The sequence below is a fragment of the Calliphora vicina genome, chromosome 5 (genome assembly GCF_958450345.1).
Source record: "Calliphora vicina chromosome 5, idCalVici1.1, whole genome shotgun sequence".
Classification (NCBI taxonomy): domain Eukaryota; kingdom Metazoa; phylum Arthropoda; class Insecta; order Diptera; family Calliphoridae; genus Calliphora; species Calliphora vicina.
The window spans coordinates 14189714-14211601 of NC_088784.1; the positions used below are offsets into that span (position 1 = coordinate 14189714).

At 27.4% G+C, this 21888-nt stretch overlaps 1 protein-coding gene across 2 annotated transcripts in view; it reads right to left on the reverse strand.

Annotated features, from left to right (window-relative positions):
* Positions 1-21888, reverse strand: part of LOC135960450 (3'-5' exonuclease Snipper-like) — a 106850-nt gene continuing 84962 nt past the window's right edge. Inside the window, exons 1-3 of one of the 2 annotated variants that reach the window (XM_065511742.1) lie at positions 6886-7294; positions 1338-1522; positions 1-1270 (exon numbers count right to left, since the gene is read on the reverse strand). In XM_065511742.1, the coding sequence (XP_065367814.1) occupies positions 696-1270; positions 1338-1522; positions 6886-7259 (1134 nt within the window). In that variant the 5' untranslated portion in view covers positions 7260-7294 and the 3' untranslated portion in view covers positions 1-695. Of the gene's footprint in view, positions 1271-1337; positions 1523-6885; positions 7295-21888 lie in introns of those variants that run through there. The other variant, XM_065511743.1, reaches the window with a different exon arrangement.

Below are 21888 nucleotides of genomic sequence, written 5' to 3' on the forward strand. Positions count from 1 at the left end.
TTTGAATATTTTAATATTTATTTATTTTAATATCATGTTATTATGTTGTATGTTTTTGTTGTTTTCTCTTTTTTTTCATTATAAATAAAGTACAAAAAATGTGTGTGTTGTGTGTGTAGTGTGTGTTTAATTGTGTAAAAATACTAGAATTAAAAGCAAATCAGTTTTATAGTTAAGAATAGTTATATGTAGGTAATTGGAAATCGTTTATAAGTATTGTTGGTCTTTGAAACAAAAAAATACTAGCTTAATTTATTATTACTAAATTATTAATACAAAAAATAATTTCCTTTAAAGTTTTTATATTAATTTCGTTAAAAATTTGAAATTGGCTTTAGTTTCTTACATCCTACATACTATAAACTAAGTAGAAAAGTTATTTAGAAAGATGTTTCTTTTTTTAGTTTTTAGAGAAATTTATAATTTCTTTATCATAATTTGATTTCTTTTTTTGTAATGTTTGTAGGTTTATAGATTTTTATATAAAAAAAAGTCTTACAAGTCTTATAATTTTCATTTATTTCTCATCTTTTAATAAAGTTAAAGTAGTAGTATAAATTAATATGTTGTTTTTTTGTTATTTGTAATTTTTAAATATAGTTAAGTTTGTTTTTAAGGTTATATGTTATATGTATAAAAAAAATACTCCCTAGACCTATTACATAGTTTAGCTATGGCAATTAGTATGTGGTTTTTTAGAAAACACAATTTAAATTCAATTGAAATGGTGTTAAATCTTTGGTTATGGCCAAAGTGGCACCATCATTCACCAATTTGTGTGTTAAGGCGGCTAAATTTTTGGCATCATCTATGCCCGAATGCTGTTTACCCTCAAACTGTAGACCCACATAGGTGAGGGCATCCAAAAAGTTAAGCGGCTTATATTTATACCATTCCCTGTAAATGACACGCATATCAATCCATTGATTGAAATACGGTGGTTTCTTAATGCGCTTCCGGCTGCACTCTTTGTCCAGACATAGGCCAAAATCCCAATCGGTCCAGGTCACAAAGGCACAATTGCCAATTTTATTATCCTTCGACACCTTGGGCAGCATCAGATGGCGAGCCCTTAACTCTTTGCGCAACCATTCCTGGAACATCATTAGAGCAGTCTGCAAAGGTATGCCATTATCGACAGTTTTCTGTGTTATGCCAGTGAGTTCGGTGCAAAATGCACTCAATTTGGGTGATTCAATGGGCATGATGTATTTATGAAATTCTGCTTCGATTTTGCCAGTTTTTAAATTCACCAAAACAGCGGGAAATTCTAAAATAAATTAAACAAATATTTATATAGTAAATTTTATTTATTTCGAAGTTTAAGTTTTTCCTACCAATAATTTCGGACTCCCTCCATTTGGGTGGTGCCTTATTTTCCCAGCAGGTGGCTTCAAAATCTACTGCTATAACATATTCATAGGACTGTAAAGATAATTTCGATTTGCTGGTTTTTGTGGAAGTGTTATTATTTTGGGATTGACCGCCATCTACATAAATTGTGTCAATAAGACCAAGTTGTCTGTAAGTATATAAAAAAAATAAGAATAAATTAAATATTTAAATTTTTTATTAAGTAAAATGAATTAAGATTAAATAAAATAAATAAAAAAGTATTAAAAATTGCTTATTTTTAATGAAATTATATATCCTTCACCCAGCAAAAACTTGCAAATACTCAACAACTTACTTTTCAATGACTACTTTATACTGTCTCCATTACTTAGAAGTAGTTTGGTAATGACTTACATTTAATCTGATATAAAGTACTTTTAAGTCATTAAAATCTCTTTATAAACCTTTTAATGAATATATTTTTGTTAATTCAAATTGTTTTTCTTCAATTTCTTTTTTAATCTCTTACGAAATAAATGAAGAATATTTTTTTTAAAAACAGTTTGTAATAGATAACTTATTTAAGTCCTTATTTGTAAGCGACCGTGGTAAGTACTTGCCGTGATAAAATAATGCAATGTTAGTTTGTTTGTAAAAGGAAAATTTGTTCTGAAAAAAAATTTTCTTGAACAAAAATTTTGGTGAAATAAAATTTTGATGAAAAAAAAAAGTTGTTGAAAATAAAAGAAAATTTTTGCTAAAAAAAAAGTTTGGTAGAAAAAAAATTTTTTTGAAAAAAAATTTTGTTAAAAAAAAATGTTGAAAAAAATACATTTTCGTTAGAAAAAACAAAATTTGTTGAAAATAAAGGAAAATTTTTTGCTAAAAAAAAATGTTCGGAAAAAACATTTCCGTGAATTTGTGGAACGATTTTCAACCGAACCAGGACTATAACCCATATATTGATGTAATCATATGATTGTAAGTTCAGATCCAGAATACTTTATACAGTCGCAAATTAAAAATGTGGAAATTTCATTAGGAATGAGACACATAAATAGTTACCATTCATGGTGAAGGGTAATAAGTTTTTTTTGGTGAAAAATGTTTGCAAAAAATTTTTTTGGTTTAAACAAATAATCACCCCTATCGCGAATCAACATTTCACATGAAATATTTTCCCTCTTCCTTTTTTCGTTCATCAACTTTGTTCACGTGAAAAAAAATTCCCCTTGTTGTGAAATTTTTAGATGGAATTTTGTAAACAATAAACAGCTGTTACGAACAAAATCAACTATTGTGAATGTAAAGTTTATCATGATATTTCCGATAGCAATTTTCCCTTCGAGGGAAATGGATATTTCATGGGAACAAAATTTCACATGTTATTGCCGATAGGGGTGAATGAATTTATTTTCAGAAAAATTGGTGCTTTTTTCATTTTCATCCATAAATTATCAAAAATCATAACAAAAGTGGAGATTTGTAAAAAAGCTTCGTAAATGGAAGTTGTAACGATAGAGAAACAAGTGGGTATCACTTTTGATAGACTTTTTACTTTTTTAAAAACAGTTTGTAATAGATAACTTATTTAAGTCCTTATTTGTAAGCGACCGTGGTAAGTACTTGCCGTGATAAAATAATGCAATGTTAGTTTGTTTGTAAAAGGAAAATTTGTTCTGAAAAAAAATTTTCTTGAACAAAAATTTTGGTGAAATAAAATTTTGATGAAAAAAAAAAGTTGTTGAAAATAAAAGAAAATTTTTGCTAAAAAAAAAGTTTGGTAGAAAAAAAATTTTTTTGAAAAAAAATTTTGTTAAAAAAAAATGTTGAAAAAAATACATTTTCGTTAGAAAAAACAAAATTTGTTGAAAATAAAGGAAAATTTTTTGCTAAAAAAAAATGTTCGGAAAAAACATTTCCGTGAATTTGTGGAACGATTTTCAACCGAACCAGGACTATAACCCATATATTGATGTAATCATATGATTGTAAGTTCAGATCCAGAATACTTTATACAGTCGCAAATTAAAAATGTGGAAATTTCATTAGGAATGAGACACATAAATAGTTACCATTCATGGTGAAGGGTAATAAGTTTTTTTTGGTGAAAAATGTTTGCAAAAAATTTTTTTTGTTTAAACAAATAATCACCCCTATCGCGAATCAACATTTCACATGAAATATTTTCCCTCTTCCTTTTTTCGTTCATCAACTTTGTTCACGTGAAAAAAAATTCCCCTTGTTGTGAAATTTTTAGATGGAATTTTGTAAACAATAAACAGCTGTTACGAACAAAATCAACTATTGTGAATGTAAAGTTTATCATGATATTTCCGATAGCAATTTTCCCTTCGAGGGAAATGGATATTTCATGGGAACAAAATTTCACATGTTATTGCCGATAGGGGTGAATGAATTTATTTTCAGAAAAATTGGTGCTTTTTTCATTTTCATCCATAAATTATCAAAAATCATAACAAAAGTGGAGATTTGTAAAAAAGCTTCGTAAATGGAAGTTGTAACGATAGAGAAACAAGTGGGTATCACTTTTGATAGACTTTTTACCTCGTCAGCACACGCCACTGTAATCACGAGTAAACTGTGAATTGGGAACAAGGTCCTCAAGGCACTAGTCTGCAGCACTTACTGGTGGACAAAGAAAACCAGCTCATTGATCAACTATGCTGCTCCAGTGTGGTCGCCTTGGTTGAGTGCTACTCAGTGGAGAAATATTCAAAGCTGTCAAAATGCAGCCGTAAAAGCCATCACAGGCTGCCTTCAAATTACCTCCGAACACCAACTTCACGAGTAAACTAAGGTTGTACTGGTCAAGAAACACAAAGTCATCTTGACAGCTCCTTCTGGGATGTCATTGGATGAATCATCCAAACTTCGACATCACACAGTAGGAGTATCCCCCGAGGCATGTCAAACAGGACCTACGGAAATACGAGGAGAACATACAGAGGTATGTGCAGGATACATTTAAGCGCAGCTCGTATATGACAGCTTTGAACGACATTCATAGAGACGCCATCAATACCGCGGTAGCAGGATATCGTATGAATGCTTAATACCTTTTGGTCCCGCATAGACCGGGTCGTCATCAACTTATGCCCAGCATGTGGGTAGGGTCCGTATGATACCTTTCACATATACAACTGTCCAGCCAACCCTACTTCACTACGTCCAGTGGATTTATGGACTCATTCTGTCTAAGTAGCACAATTCCTTGGACTTGAACTACATGCCAAACCCCCTGATTTAATATTGTAAAATTGTTTATGCTGCTACAACAACAACAACATAGAGCGGACACTAGAAAACACAAGTAAGAGAGCTATATTCGGCTCTGCCGAATCTTATAAGCCTTCACCAAATTATACTTCAAAATAAAATTTTTAAATATTTTTAGGTAAACAAAATTTTTTTTCCAAAGTTTTTTTTTTTTAATATTTTGGAAAAACAAATTTTGGAATTGTTTTTTAAATTTTTTTAAATTTTAAAATTTTTTTTTAAATTTAAAAGAAATTTTTTTGTTTTTTTAATATTTAGCGACAAAAAAAGTTTTGGTGAAAAAAAAAATTTGGGTTAAAAAATATTTTTTCCGATTTTGACCCATTTCGTCGTTACAAAGGTCTTCGAAATATCTATCATTATCAGTAATCCAGATATAGGTCAAAAATCGAGGTTGTCTGGTTTTTTCCTTATGTCTCAGCCATTTGTGGACCGTTTTTCTCGATTTTAAATATGTAGTAACCGAGCCGGAAAAAATTTCGGAGATATTGATGTATGAATCGTATAAGTTATTTGGGGGCTTCGGAAAGTTGAATTCAACAGACAGACGGACATGGCTTAATCAACTCCGCTATCTATAAGGATCCAGAATATAGGGCCGGAAAATTATCAGCCCAATTATGAATAAAAAATTCCCCGAGAGTTTTCTCCCTTTTCCCATTTTTCCTATTCAAATTCAATGTGAAAAAACTCCCGGGAATTTTTTTATTCATAATTGGGCTGTATATTGTGGAAATTACAAACTTATGAAGGGCATAAAAAAACTCACCACTTAGGTTTTGACAACAACATTTTCGCAATTATTTCCATTGATGCAGAAGTTTTTACAAAGTATGCAAATGCTAATTTTTATGACTTTCATATACAAAAATATACTGTTTTTGGACACTATTGAAAAGTTGTTAAAGAATTCATAGGCCATAGGCCTATGTGTTAGTTCGTTGGCCGGCTAGCTTAACTATTTTTCAATAATTAGGTTATTTTTTTTTTTGGAAAATTTTCAAAGCTGCAAGAAATAGTAAAAACAGCAAGCCAACGAACAAAATAACTACTTAAGCTTAACCCATGAACCAAAATTACTTAAAACTTTCAAAGAGTATAAAAAAATTCATTATTTACCAATTCTTTAATACTATTTTTTTATATAAAAAAATTACTTAAAAATTTTAAAAAATTCTTTAATATTTTTCTTTTTTTATAAAAAAAAAAATAAGAATTTCATCTTGCTAAACAAAAACTATTGCTTAATTTCTACAATTAGCCATAATAACCTGTTGCTAAGACTGCTTGCCATAGCACACCACCATGGGCTTATCGCGCAGCATAAAACCATTTGTTTGCTCTAAAGCTCTTGCTATTAAAGGCTGTATTACATCCATTTCGCCACCTTGAAAAGTAACAAAGGCTTGACCCTTCATACGTCCCTGCTGCATAACTTTTATATCCAGGTTAATTCTGTCATCCATAACAAAGCGCTGGTAAATGGCTTTCAAATCCTCACAGCTAACATCTTTGTGTAAGTTCTTGATATAAAGTTTATTGCTGGCTGCTCCTGTTTGATAATTTCTGAACATAGGCAATTTTTGAAGTTCTTCCTCAGCAAGTTTTAAAGTATTTAAATCTGAGGGTAATATTACTGCAGATGTTGAGAGTTCTTTGGATTTTTTTTGTTTGGGCGGACGTTTTAATTGTAAATCTATTTTTCCTGTGGCTGCTAAACTATGTTCGGGTGTTTCAAAGATATCCTTAATAGACAAACTTGAGCTTGTTGGCTGCCTCTTCAAGGTTTCTTTGTTAAGTTTTTGTGTGCTTTGCAACATTTGTCGGGCTTTCTTTTTGTATTGTTCCTCTTGTGTTGGTAATTTTCGTTTTATTTGCATTTGAGGTTTAGATTTAGTGACTTCGTCTTCTGAAGATTCCAATTCACTTTCTATAACTTCTTCAATTTTGCTAACTTCTTTTGTTAAAAAAGGTTTATCTTGTATTATAACTTCATCAGTTTGGGTGCCTGCTTCTTGAGGTACACCGGGCTTGCTGAATTTATAATTTCTTTTATGAAATGGTGGCTCCAAATTCATACGATTCATTAGGTTTAAGACTTGTGTATAGAAACGTTTGTTACTCAGCAATGAAATGCATATATTATCTAATATATCCTTGTTTATAGGAGGATAACTATATTTTAAATAGGGTGGTGGTGGCTGATCAAAGCCCAAATCTCCCTCTATCGCATATAACTTTTGTACGTACTTGTTTACTTGTTGCTTTGTCAAATCGTTGTTCAGCTGTGCTGTTCCTGCTGCTGCCTGTAATGTTGTCTGGGCACTTTTATGGCATTTTCTTATTGAACTTTTTAACCTTTCCTCCTTGTTCTCTTTGGGTTTGTCTTTGCAGAACAATGATATGTTGGCATATTTGCCGGAAAATTCCAATTCTCTTAATGTTTCCAATGCCTGTTCTGCTTCATTATGTTGCTCGTATGTGATTAAAGCACGTTTGCGTCCGAATGGCTTTATTTCTTTGGCCGGTATTTTAAGGGAATTAAGTAGACTTGTTAGATCTTCTATTTGTTTGGGTATATTTTTAAATATTAAAGTAGTAGAATCTTTGGAATCTTTATTCATGTTTAATTATTATTAGATTTTTGCACAGAAATTAATAAATTATTTATTTCTTTTTGTATAAGAGAGAAACAAAAACAAACAGCTGTCACATTTGCGGTTTACTAAACAACTGATTAAAACGAGAGAGCTCAGAGTTGGAAAATTCCGTACTATTGTATTTATTTTTAGTACTATTCAGAAACAACTTTTCAGTACTATCCAAAAAGTTTATTTTTGAATATGAAAGCAATATAAATATGCATTTGCTTACAATGTGATAGATTTGGAATAAAACGAAGTATTTGGGTATATGTTGGTAATTGAATATGTGATAAACAAGGCTATTAAATAAAAATATGTTCTAAACTTTAGTTGTAGAATGTCAAGATTTGCAAAAATATAAAACCAATATAAAAACGATTTTAATACTATTGAAAATTTTGTGTTTAGCATAAAAAGTCCTGTTTAAACAGTATTTTTATAGACGATTTCAATACAAGACTACGGCAATATGAAAATAATTAAAATTGTATTATTTTCAAACATAAGAATTTAATTTTCCAACCCTGGTATTTACGTTCTTTGCTACTATAACATCACAGTTTTCCATCCCTGAGAGAGAGGTACTAAAAACAGAGTTGCCGATATTTAATATTTATAGAATACGGGTTTAGTGATAAAATGGGAATCGCGAATAAAAAAATATACAAAAGAAGTATTTTATGCAATTTTGTTTAAAAAAACTAGTGAATAAATATTTAATTATAACCGTAACATGAGCAAAAAGTTAGTGTTGCATTTCTATAGGTATTTTCTAACTTACGGCTGGATTTATGAGTTTTTTATGTAATTATGCAGATCTAGACATTTAAATAAAACGAATTTATTATATATCCGAGAATTTACGAATTAAAGAATGTATACAAAATTATAATTCCATTAATTTGAAAAATTTTAATATAGTGACAAAATAAATAAATGCCTTGCCAAACTTTGGGTTTAATTTCCTTCTTAATAGGTATTTCATATAAAATACCCCTTATAAATTCAAAATAAAAATGTTTATCTAGTACTTCTACGTACAGACTTATGTGTATTAGTAAATAATTCTTATAAACAAAGAATTAAAAAAAATGTTTATTTATTTATATATTATTTATATACATTTTTGGCACATTTCAAACATCAGCTAAATACATATGTACATGTATGTACATTTGTATATTGTTATTAATTTAATAACAAAAAAAAAACATGTTTATAAACATTTCTCCCACAATTTTGTTTTGATTTTTTTTTTGCGCTTTCTTAGCAATTTAATTTTAAACCAATTTTCATTCATCAAATTCATGAGAAATTGTTCTAAAGAGTAAGAACATCTTTTTATAATGATTTAAAAACTTGGCTAACAGACATCATGGCCATATGCTGATGATCACGTACTCCCATAATCGTGTCAGAATTATTAATTGCAAATGAATATTCAACTGAGATTTTGTTATTTTCTGGGAAATAATAAACAATGAGGTAAATATGTATTGAAATTGATTGCTGAATTTTTAATGCAAGTACATATTAATTTATACACGAATTGTATGTATTTTTTGTAAGTTTTTTAAATGCATTTGAAATATTTATAAAAAATAACAATATGTAAGCCGCCTTTCCTGAGGCAATTTCGAAGCAAATATTTTTAAACATTATTGTCTATACCAGACTGAAAATCTTCCTACTGTTTCAAATACATATACAGTGGTTGACAATAGAATGGAAACTTTTCCAAATATTCATACCTATAATATCTAAAAATATACAGCCCAATTATGAATAAAAATTCCCGGGAGTTTTTTCCCCTTTTCTTATTTTGAACATTGAATATGAATGGGAAAATGAAAAAAAAACTCGCGGGGAATTTTTATTCATAATTGGGCTGATCAATAAATATTTGATAAATGAGTAAAATGTTTTAGAAAACTGAAATATACGGTAACAAAATTTGTTTAGAGGCGTTATTTTTTGGAGCGAATTTAGAAATCGGTCATAATGAAGTTCTATTACTTTTTTTGAACTTCATTAAAGAAAATGCAAATTTTGGTAGCATTTTTGCAATCCAATAACAAAATACACATAATTGCGCTATTTTTGTTACACTTAAAAGGGTTTAGCGTTTTTGCAATGTCCATATAATGCATTTGCAATACTGCCACTTCTCTCACTCCCTCTTACAAAATGGCGCCATTAAAAAATAATAGTGTGACCAGGTAAAAGAAGACAATAAACAAAACAATGTTATGATGTTGCCATTTTTTAGGCATTTTTGCATCACTCCCTCCTCTCTCTCTCTTTCTTTCAATATGGCGAATTTACAATAATAGTGTGAGAAAGTCAAAAAAGGTAAACAAACAAAGAAAAACAAATCAATTTTAAGATGTTGCCATATTTTAGTTTAGTAATAAGTGCGAAAGCAAATTCTTACAGCTTTTGGTGAGTATTTTATTAGTGTATTCTTACGAATTTCTGCATTTGCAATCTTTGCTTAATCAATTTTACTTAATAACTCCACTATTATACCAAGCTTTCCAAAAAGAAAACTTCGCATTTGCAAGCTTTTGCACCCAAAAACGCCTCGAATAACGAATAACACTACTATGAACCAGATATTTTACATAAAGCTGACCTAAACTTAACTCACAGTTTCCTACCATTTGTAAGTCCCCCAGTATTTTCGTAATTAGCCACCAAGGTTTGAATGAAACTTACATTGTAGGATAAAACCTACAGATGTTGGGAACAAAAAAATGCTTTCTTAATAAATGTATAAAATATATAATTGCAAATAATTACAGCATATTAATTTCATGATTATTTTCATTATTTAATAATAGATGATATCAGTTATTTGTTGTTTTTGTATATTACAAATATTTATAGTTGCTATAGTCGAAAAAAAAATAATTAAAAAAAAACAGCTACACCTTTTTCAGTATTTACACGATTTTATCTCAAACAGTGAAATCGCCCATTAATGGTTACATTCAAGAATTTTTTTTACTCAAACTAATAAAGAATTTAGCTGATTCATTATGGGAAGATTTCACTGTTTCTAAAAACTAATAATATAACGTTAGTCACATTAACAACCTATACTTAAAGTTAGCATTCTATGAATAAGAAAATGTTTTTGCAATTCTTAAGAAAGAAAAAAAATTATAATAATTAACTACTTACTACCTGCAATATGCTTTGTAAAGGTTTATTGAGAATTTGTTAGACGTGCCCCCAATCACAACTGTCTACTATTAATATTGATTCATGCATGCAGCAAAACACATGCTGCATACTTACTCTCCTACGCACATACAAACATACCACAATAAATGAAATTACAAAAAGCTTAATGTCAATGGACTCATTTTGCACTTGTTTGTTTATTTTGTGGGTTTTTTATTATTATTATTATTTTGAGTTCTTTTTTGTTTGTTGGTGGGTTGTTGTTAGTATGAATGTGCATTACACATATCAAAGACTTATGAAAATGAAGCTGTCATTTTATACAACTACAATAATAACAACAACAAAACAGAACAGAAGAAAAACAAATAAATATTGAACTAACAGTAATGACACGAGACCAAATTCAAGAGAACCATTCACACATGACATGTGTATGTACGTATGTGGGTGCATTAATCACAGAGTCGTATTTGCAGGACAATTTAAAGTAGTAGAGGAGAATTTAATAATTTTTATCAATAACTGTGCCGATTTTTTCCTTTCTAAGTTAATAAAACTGAATTATATGGCCAGTACCCCCAAACATATACAGAGTGTGGTAATACAAGGAACTTTTTTGAAAATTATATTTTGTAATTTCAGTTTTCCAAAAACATAACCTTTTACCAAATATAGACGTATATTTATAAGATCACTTCAAATTTCTCTTAAAATATAGTAAATTTAATGTTTTTAAGCATTTAAGTTTAAAAAATACATTTATTTTTGGCAAAACAATGGAAACTTTTAAATTTTTGCAAGGAGAAGACCAAAACAAGATGAATATGTAAGAAAACAATGTAAAAAGCATGTTTTATCCATATTTCAATTTACGGATCCACGAACCTTAAGTGATAAGACGAATTATTTACAGCAATATGAAAGATTGTTGGAATTTAATAGGAACTTCTTCGGGATCTACTGGCTTACACTCTTCGGAAAAGACACTTCTCATTCGGCTTATACATATCTCGGTATTACTACTGGCTTATCCTCGGATTGTGTAGAGGCTGGTTCGATTAATCGTGAGCAATTACAATACTAGTTACAATATAAGTTTCTTAAAATTAGGAGGTACAATATTTGAACAATTAGTCCGAAAGCTATTGAGGGAACATCCAACCCGAAATTTACTGAGGTAGCAGTCGGTCCGAAGACCGCTACGTAATTTACAAAGCGGATTAGTTAGTCTGAAGAATACTAAGGGAATAACCAACCTGAAGGTTACTGAGGGAATAGTAGGTCCGAAGACCCATGCATAAGTTACAAAGCGGATTAGTTAGTGCGAAGGCTACTAAGGGACCAGTCAGTCCAAAGACCCCTGCGTAATTCACAAAGCGGATTAGTTAGTCCGAAGACTACTAAGGGAACAGTCAACCCGAAGGCTACTGAGGGAACAGTCGGTCCGAAAACCCCTGCGTAATTTACATAGCGGATTAGTTAGTCCAAAGACTACTAAGGGAGCTGTCAACCCGAAGGCTATTGAGGGAACAGTCGGTCCGAAGACCTCTGCGTAATTCACAAAGCGGATTAGTTAGTCCGAAGACTACTAAGCGAACAGTCAACACGAAGGTTTCTCAGGGAACAGTCGGTCCGAATACCCCTGCGTAAGTCACAAAGCAGATTAGTTAGTCCGAAGACTACTAAGGGAACAGTCAACCTGAAGGCTACTGAGGGAACAGCCGGTCCGAAGACCCCTGCGGAATTAGCTAGTCCGAAGACTTTTGGGCGATTTTCGGCCAATGCTCGCTTCAAGCGAGTCAGTTACGTTCGGTGCAGGTTCCCAGGTATGGTCTGGTCATATTTCAGAAGCTCATAATTGCTCCCACCAAATACAGATCATTAAATTAGGGCCACATACTATCTGTTACGATTCGGGTTATCGTAATGGATACATTTTTCATCGCAAGTAATGATTAGGTTCATTTATATAGTTCGAGCAGCATTTAAGACATACAAAATCGTATTTCAAGGTCTCTCGGCTTCCATTCGGTAACAAATTTCCCTGCTTTTGGATGAATCCTGCTGCTTGCAAAAGTTTTCAAATTTCAGCTTGAGTAGCTCCCAATAATTTTGCAAACTCTTGTTGAGTTTGACAACAATCTTCATGGAGTAATGCCTTCAAACTTTTTTGGCTGGCCTGGGCGATAATTGTCTTCCTTATGAAAATCATCATTTCAGAAGCGCCCAAACCATCTCTCGAATGCAATCGGTGTGCTTCAGCGGAAGCAAAACTTCCCGCATATGACGCTTTATTGCCATAAAATTCAAAATTTTCGAAGCAAAAAAACAATATTGTGAGAATAAATGACAGATATGTAACCTTCAAAATGACATATAAGATATTAAAAACAAAAATCGCTTTCAAAAGATACGTCGATATTTTAGCGGTAACGGCAATTTCATTTATTTAGATAACGTTAGCTTAACGGTAACGGTAGCCAACCTTGGAAAATTGTGTTTTACCCAAACATTTTTGCTAAATTGACAACGCCCCTGTTTTTCTTTAACGATTATTTACTGCAATTTCGAAATAAAAGAATTATTATGCTAAACAGTGAATGAACAATTTATATAGATCGACTTACATACATACGCTGCACTTCTCTTAAACTTCCTTAACGGAAATAATTTAATTAATTAAATATTTGAATGAGAATTATGAGTGAGTGTAGAAGTGTAGGAGGAAGGAAAAAAATCAATGAACTTAAACGAAATCAAAATAAATTGTTACTTCTGCGAAATATTTAACGTACTCGTATTTAAAACGAGTATGCTTTATAGGAAAAACTAGTTTATAGAATAATTAAATAATTTCTACAACCTGTAACAGACAAATACACAATTGAAGACAAAGACAAATGTGTGAGAAATTATTTTATATATAGTATGTTAATTTATAATATATTTTAGATAATTGCAAGTGTCTGGCTTCAGAAAAGGGTGAAATTTAACTACTTTTTAAATACTTTAGAAGTGATATATAATATTAAGCTATTTTTTAGTATTTTCTCTTCAAATTCTGGGGTATAACAGTAGTTTCTCTTAAAAATTGTGTATATAACAGTAATTTCTGCAAAAAACTCTGGCATCATTACGTACGTCAAAAGGTTGTTTAAAAGAAAATGGCCGACAGAGATGCCACACAGCTTTAATAAGCTCCTCCAAAAAAAATTGCATTTGAAGGGTATTTAAAATTCGTTTTATTCTTTCATATATTTTTTTTGCCTAATAACAACTATTTTTAGAATATGTAAATAATTATAACCAGTTAGCGTTTTCAATATTGCAATTATTAATTGATTAATATGAAAATTATTTAAATTTCTCAATATATAAACAAACATTTCTGGTTAAATTTGCCAACAAACTGTTACATCAGCATGAGTTTGTTCAGACAGTCGGGCAAATAAACTATTAAAATAATACAAAGTAACGTATGTAGTAACGATTTATTTTCCTGATGATAGGCTTGTAGCGACAAGCTTATATGATTTATAAGATATAATGTAATAAATAGTTTCATATAATTTAAAATTTATTTTCTTCTTTTTAGAGCATACAAAATAAAAGCTTGTTTTAACAAGTAAGAAAGCTATATTCGGCTGTGCCGAATCTTGTATATTTCACCAAATTATACTTCAAAATAAAAATTTTAAATATTTTTAGGTAAACAAAATTTATTTTTTTTGCAGTTTTTTTTCATTTTTTGGAAAAAAAAATTTTGTTTTTTAAATTTTATTTTTTTTTTAATATTTAGCGAAAAAAAACTTTTGGTGAAAAAAAAATCGGGTTAGTTAATTTTTTGGAAAAAAATAATTTTGTTTTTTAAATTTTTTTTTAATATTTAGCGAAAAAAAACTTTTGGTGAAAAAAAAAAATCGGGTTAAAAAATATTTTCCGATTTTGACTAAGTCCAACTTACTATGGTTTTATATACGTCATTGCAAAGGTCTTTGAAATATTTATCATTAGATATCCATATTGTCTATATTAATGTCTTAGTAATCCAGATATACATATGTAGGTCTAAAATAAGTCAAAAATCTAGGTTGTCCTGGTTCTATAGAAAAATTTTTATATAACAGTTTTTTCTATAGAAAAATTTGTGTATAACAGTTTTTTCTATAGAAAAATTTGTGTATAACAGTTTTTTCTATAGAAAAATTTGTGTATAACAGTTTTTTCTATAGAAAAATTTGTGTATAACAGTTTTTTCTATAGAAAAATTTGTGTATAACAAGTTTTTCTCTAGAAAAATTTGTGTATAACAAGTTTTTCTCTAGAAAAATTTGTGTATAACAAGTTTTTCTCTAGAAAAATTTGTGTATAACAAGTTTTTCTCTAGAAAAATTTGTGTATAACAAGTTTTTCTCTAGAAAAATTTGTGTATAACAGTGTTTTCTATAGAAAAATTTGTGTATAACAGTTTTTTCTATAGAAAAATTTGTGTATAACAGTTTTTTCTATAGAAAAATTTGTGTATAACAGTTTTTTCTATAGAAAAATTTGTGTATAACAGTGTTTTCTATAGAAAAATTTGTGTATAACAGTTTTTTCTATAGAAAAATTTGTGTATAACAGTTTTTTCTATAGAAAAATTTGTGTATAACAGTTTTTTCTATAGAAAAATTTGTGTATAACAGTTTTTTCTATAGAAAAATTTGTGTATAACAGTTTTTTCTATAGAAAAATTTGTGTATAACAGTTTTTTCTATAGAAAAATTTGTGTATAACAGTTTTTTCTATAGAAAAATTTGTGTATAACAGTTTTTTCTATAGAATAATTTGTGTATAACAGTTTTTTCTATAGAATAATTTGTGTATAACAGTTTTTTCTATAGAATAATTTGTGTATAACAGTTTTTTCTATAGAATAATTTGTGTATAACAGTTTTTTCTATAGAATAATTTGTGTATAACAGTTTTTTCTATAGAATAATTTGTGTATAACAGTTTTTTCTATAGAATAATTTGTGTATAACAGTTTTTTCTATAGAAAAAATTGTGTATAACAGTTTTTTCTATAGAAAAATTTGTGTATAACAGTTTTTTCTATAGAAAAATTTGTGTATAACAGCTTTTTCTATAGAAAAATGTGTGTATAACAGTTTTTTCTATAGAAAAATGTGTGTATAACAGTTTTTTCTATAGAAAAATGTGTGTATAACAGTTTTTTCTATAGAAAAATGTGTGTATAACAGTTTTTTCTACAGAAAAATTTGTGTATAACAGTTTTTTCTATAGAAAAATTTGTGTATAACAGTTTTTTCTATAGAAAAATGTGTGTATAACAGTTTTTTCTACAGAAAAATGTGTGTATAACAGTTTTTTCTACAGAAAAATGTGTGTATAACAGTTTTCTCTATAGAAAAATGTGTGTATAACAGTTTTTTCTCTAGAAAAATGTGTGTATAACTGTTTTTTCTATAGAAAAATGTGTGTATAACAGTTTTTTCTATAGAAAAATTTGTGTATAACAGTTTTTTCTATAGAAAAATGTGTGTATAACAGTTTTTTCTATAGAAAAATGTGTGTATAACAGTTTTTTCTATAGAAAAATGTGTGTATAACAGTTTTTTCTATAGAAAAATGTGTGTATAACAGTTTTTTCTATAGAAAAATTTGTGTATAACAGTTTTTTCTATAGAAAAATTTGTGTATAACAGTTTTTTCTATAGAAATATGTGTGTATAACAGTTTTTTCTATAGAAAAATTTGTGTATAACAGTTTTTTCTATAGAAAAATTTGTGTGTAACAGTTTTTTCTATAGAAAAATTTGTGTATAACAGTTTTTTCTATAGAAAAATTTGTGTATAACAGTTTTTTCTATAGAAATATGTGTGTATAACAGTTTTTTCTATAGAAAAATTTGTGTATAACAGTTTTTTCTATAGAAAAATTTGTGTATAACAGTTTTTTCTCTAGAAAAATTTGTGTATAACAGTTTTTTCTATAAAAAAATTTGTGTATAACAGTTTTTTCTATAAAAAAATTTGTGTATAACAGTTTTTTCTATAGAAAAAATTGTGTATAACAGTTTTTTCTATAGAAAAATTTCTGTATAACAGTTTTTTCTCTAGAACAATTTTTGTATAACAGTTTTTTCTATAGAACAATTTTTGTATAACAGTTTTTTCTATAGAACAATTTTTGTATAACAGTTTTTTCTATAGAAAAATTAAGTATAACAGTTTTTTCTATAGAAAAATTTGTGTATAACAGTTTTTTCTATAGAAAAATTTGTGTTTAACATTTTTTTCTATAGAAAGGGGTGTGTAAAACTGTTTTTTCTATAGATATATTTTTGTAAAAAATTCTTTCTATATATTTGTTATAGAAAATTGTGTTATACGCAATATTTTCAATAGAAATTTGTGTTATACACATAGAAATTCGTGTGTATACCAGCTGTTTCTAAGTGTATTTATCGTGCTCAAAATTAGTATAATTTCAAGAAGAAAAAACTTGTTTCTATCTGCCATATTTATTGATGGAATGTTTATTATTTGTTGCTAGACTTTTTTTCTAAAGAAAAGTATGTTCGCCGCACAGTGGGAACGATTCTAAAAATAAATTATAATTAATAAAAATTAAATATTAATCAATTTTTGTTGAATCAGTCCATCGGTCCTAGCATCCATACAAATATCATCGCGTAGTATGGCTCTATGATATATAAATGTCCATAGAATAGTGGTACAAAAATCGGTCAGTATTATATTACTCGGTTGTTTAACTTAACATTTTTCTAATTAAGACAATAACTATAGGACTAGCCTTCAAGCTAAGCTTTTAGTAAAAATGAGAATTACAAATTTCAAAACAATTAACTTAAACTTAACAGTAACATTTGCATTTTCACTCAAAACCCACTGTGTCTCGTAAAAGTCCAACAAAACTATATAAATTTTCTTTGAAATATTTTCAATTATTATTTGCAATTTGCCGTTTGCTATTTTTTTCTGTTGCGTTTTGTTTTATTTTATTATTTTTTTCCTACGTTTTCCATAGATCAGTACCCATATAAATTTGTTTCCAATTAACCGCTTTAAAGCAGTTTTCGTCAGTTTTATCCGTATTTAAAGAACCCTCCCTGGGAGGAGGCAAACTGAAGCACAAAACACACAAGACACACAAATGCCAGCACACATTACAAATGAAAATATATAAATTTTTTTATGTCATTTTAACTGATAGTAAGTACCAAATAGACATACAAAACAATATGGAATATTAATTTGTTGATATTGAGTCGAAAGAATAGAGAAATAATAAAAATAACAGAAAAAAAAAATAAAAAAAATTCAACAGCTTGAAATAGTCGAACGAACATAAGCATAAATAACTCAAAGTGCCTATAATTGGCACAAATGTTGTTTAAATACTTTACTAAAATATTAAACAAATGCAATTATTATGGAGGGAATCCATCACAAAACGACAGTTAGATTATTTACAGGCTTAGAATATTTCTATAGGCGAGTTTGAGTATAACTGTTTTTCTTACAGAATAATTTGTGTTCAATAGTTTTTTCTATAGAAAAATGTCAGTATAACAGTTTTTTTTATGGAATAATTTAAGTTTTTTCTAGAGAAAAATATCAGTATAACTCTTTTTTCTTAGAAAAAAGTGTGTATAATAGTTTTTTCAATAAAAAAATTTCAGTATAAGCTGTTTTTTCTATGGAAAAGTTTGTGTATAGCACTTTTTAATATAGAAAAATATCAGTATAACTGTTTTTTCTAAAGAAACATTTCAGTATAACAGTTTTTTCTTTTGACAAATTTCAATATAAAACTTTTTTCTATGGAAAAATTTGTGTATAACAGTTTTTCTTTAAAAAATATCAGAAGAATATCAGTATAACAGTTTTTTTATAGAAAAATTTCAGTATAACAGTTTTTTCTATGGAAAAATTTTTGTGTATAACAGTTTTTTTATAGTTAAATTATAGTATAACAGTTTTTTATATAGAAAAATGTCAGTATAACAGTTTTTTTCAATAGAAAAATATCAATATAAGTAGTTTTTACAGACAAATATCAGTATAACAGTTTTTTCTATCGAAAAATATCAGTATAATAGTTTTCTCTATAGAAAAATATCAGTATAACAGTTTTGTCTTTATAAAAATATCAGTATAACAGTTTTTTCTTTAGAAAATTATCAGTATAACAGTCTTGTCTATAGAAAAATATCAGTATAACAGTTTTTTCTATAGAAAAATATCAGTCTAACAGTTTTGTCTATAAAAATATCAGTATAACAGTTACTTCTATATACAAATATTAGTATAACAGTTTTTTTTACCGAAAAATATCAGTATAACAGTTTTTTCTATAGAAAAATATCAGTACAACAGTTGTTTTTATAGACAAATATCAGTATAACAGTTTTTTCTATAGAAAAATATCAGTATAACAGTTATTTTTATAGACAAATATCAGTATAACAGTTTTTTCCATCGAAAAATATCAGTATAACAATTTTTCTATAAAAAAATATCAGTATAACAGTTGTTTCTATAGACAAATATCAGTATAACAGTTTTTTCTATCGAAAAATATCAGTATAACAGTCTTGTCTATAGAAAAATAGCAGTATAACAATTTTGTCTATAGAAAAATATCAGTCTAACAGTTTTGTCTATAAAAATATCAGTATAACAGTTACTTCTATATACAAAAATTAGTATAACAGTTTTTTTTTACCGAAAAATATCAGTATAAGAATTTTTTCTATAGACAAATATCAGTATAACAGTTTTTTCTATAGAAAAATATCAGTATAACAGTTTTTTTTATAGACAAATATCAGTATAACAGTTTTTTCCATCGAAAAATATCAGTATAACAATTTTTCTATAGAAAAATATCAGTATAACAGTTGTTTCTATAGACAAATATCAGTATAACAGTCTTTCTGTCGAAAAATGTCAGCATAACAGATTTTTCTATTGACAAATTTCAGTATAACAGTTTTTTCTACAAAAAAATATCAGTATAACAGTTCTTTCTATAAAAATATCAGTATAACAGTTTTTCTATGGAACAATTTAAGTTTTTTCTATAGAAAAATATTTGTATAAGCTGTTTTTCTATGGAAAAAATTTTGTATACATTTTTTCTATAGACAAATATCAGTATAACAGTTTTTTTCTTTAGAAAAATATCAGTATAACAGTTTTTTTTTAAAATAAAAAAATATCAGTATAACAGTTGATTTTACAGACAAATATTAGTATAACAGTTTTTTCTATCGAAAAATATCAGTATAACAGTTTTTTTCAATAGAAAAATATCAATATCAGTTGTTTTTACAGACAAATATCAGTATAACAGTTTTTTCTATCGAAAAATATCAGTATAATAGTTTTCTCTATAGAAAAATATCAGTATAACAGTTTTGTCTATAGAAAAATATCAGTATAACAGTTTTTTCTATAGAAAAATATCAGTCTAACAGTTTTGTCTATAAAAATATTAGTATAACAGTTTTGTCTACATAAAAATATTAGTATAACAGTTTTTTTTACCGAAAAATATCAGTATAACAGTTGTTTTATAGACAAATATCAGTATAACAGTTTTTTCCATCGAAAAATATCAGTATAACAATTGTTTTTGTAGAAAAATATCAGTATAACCGTTTTTTCTATAGACAAATATGAGTATAACAGTTTTTCTATGGAACAATTTAAGTTTTTTCTATAGAAAAATATTTGTATAAGCTGTAAAAAATATCAGTATAACAGTTTTTTTTTATAAAAAAATATCAGTATAACAGTTTTTTTCTATAGAAAAATATCAGTATAACTGTTTTGTCTATAGAAAAATATAAGTGTAACAGTTTTTTTCTATAAAAAAGTGTCAGTATAACAGTTTTTTATATATATTTTATATAGCATTCTCTATAGAAAACTCTTGTTAAACTTCTCCACAAACTTAAATGCCTTCCAATACACTACATCATACAACAAATATAAACTAATTTATTTATTGCAAATTTATTTAAAAAGAAAAAAATTCAATTATAGATTTGAATTGAATTTTAAACAATTTACTTACACTTAAATCTAACAATTGCTTATAAACAAAAGAAGTTTTTGTAGTATTTATTTGCCAATAAATGTTATTTATCAATAATCTTAATTAAAATTAGATTTCCTTTATAATTGTTTGATAAAAACCATGACGCATTTTAATTTTCAAACAAAAACTCAAACTCAAACATCTTCAAATGACGTTTATCTGTTCTTAAACAAATAAACATAAACAAAGTAATTGTTTTCATTAAATATGGCGTAGTAAACAAAAATATTTGTTGTGAATTTTTAAATAAATTTTAAGCGAAAAGAAGTTTGGTTACTTACATAGCTAAATGAATTATGGTAGATAAATACAATAATTATGGCATTATTATTTGTTCAGATTTATACAGGAAATTAAAATAGATGCAATAAAATTTTGAAAATAAATTAAACAAACTTTTACTTTTGTTTTGAAAACAATTCTTATACGACTATAAATATTAATTTGATTTCATTATCGCCTAATTTATATATTTTCATTCATGTCTGTCTTTCTGTTGATAACTGTTTTTATTGAATTTCAAATCACATAGATTTCAATGTTTTTTTTTTAATCAAGTATTTAAAATAATAAACATTAAATTGTATAATCGTAAATTTAATTTTACCATTACTAAAAATAAACCCAACCGGTTTATTTTTATTGGCTTGATTCAACAATTTTTTTTTATATTTCATTTATTGTTTATTAAGAAGAATGAGAAAATAATGTAACTATACCAAAAAAAAAGGAAAGAAATCATGTGAGTTTGATTAAGAAATATATTTAAAATTAGCAATAATGTACAGGAGAACAGGGATTCTCAAACAGATTGATATGTATGCTTGTATTATGTGTATAACAGTATTTTCAATAGAAAATCTGAAGTATAACTGTATAATCTTGTGTACAACAGTATTTTCTATAGAAAATATTGTATAAAAATTTGTTTTTCTATAGAAAAAATTGTGTATAATAGGTTTTTTTTTTTAGATAAATTGCTGTATAACAGTTTTGTCTATAAAAAATTGGTGTCTAACAGTTTTTTCTATACAAAACTATTAGTATAACAGTTTTTTTCTACAGAAAAATATCAGTATAACAGTTTTTTCTTTAGAAAAATATCAGTATAACAGTTTTGTCTATATGAAAATATTAGTATAACAGTTTTTTCTTTAGAAAGATATCAGTATAACAGTTTTTTCTTTAGAAAGATGTCAGTATAACAGTTTTTCTTTATCAAAATATCAGTATAACAGTTTTTTCTTTAGAAAAATATCAGTATAACAGTTTTTTCTTTAG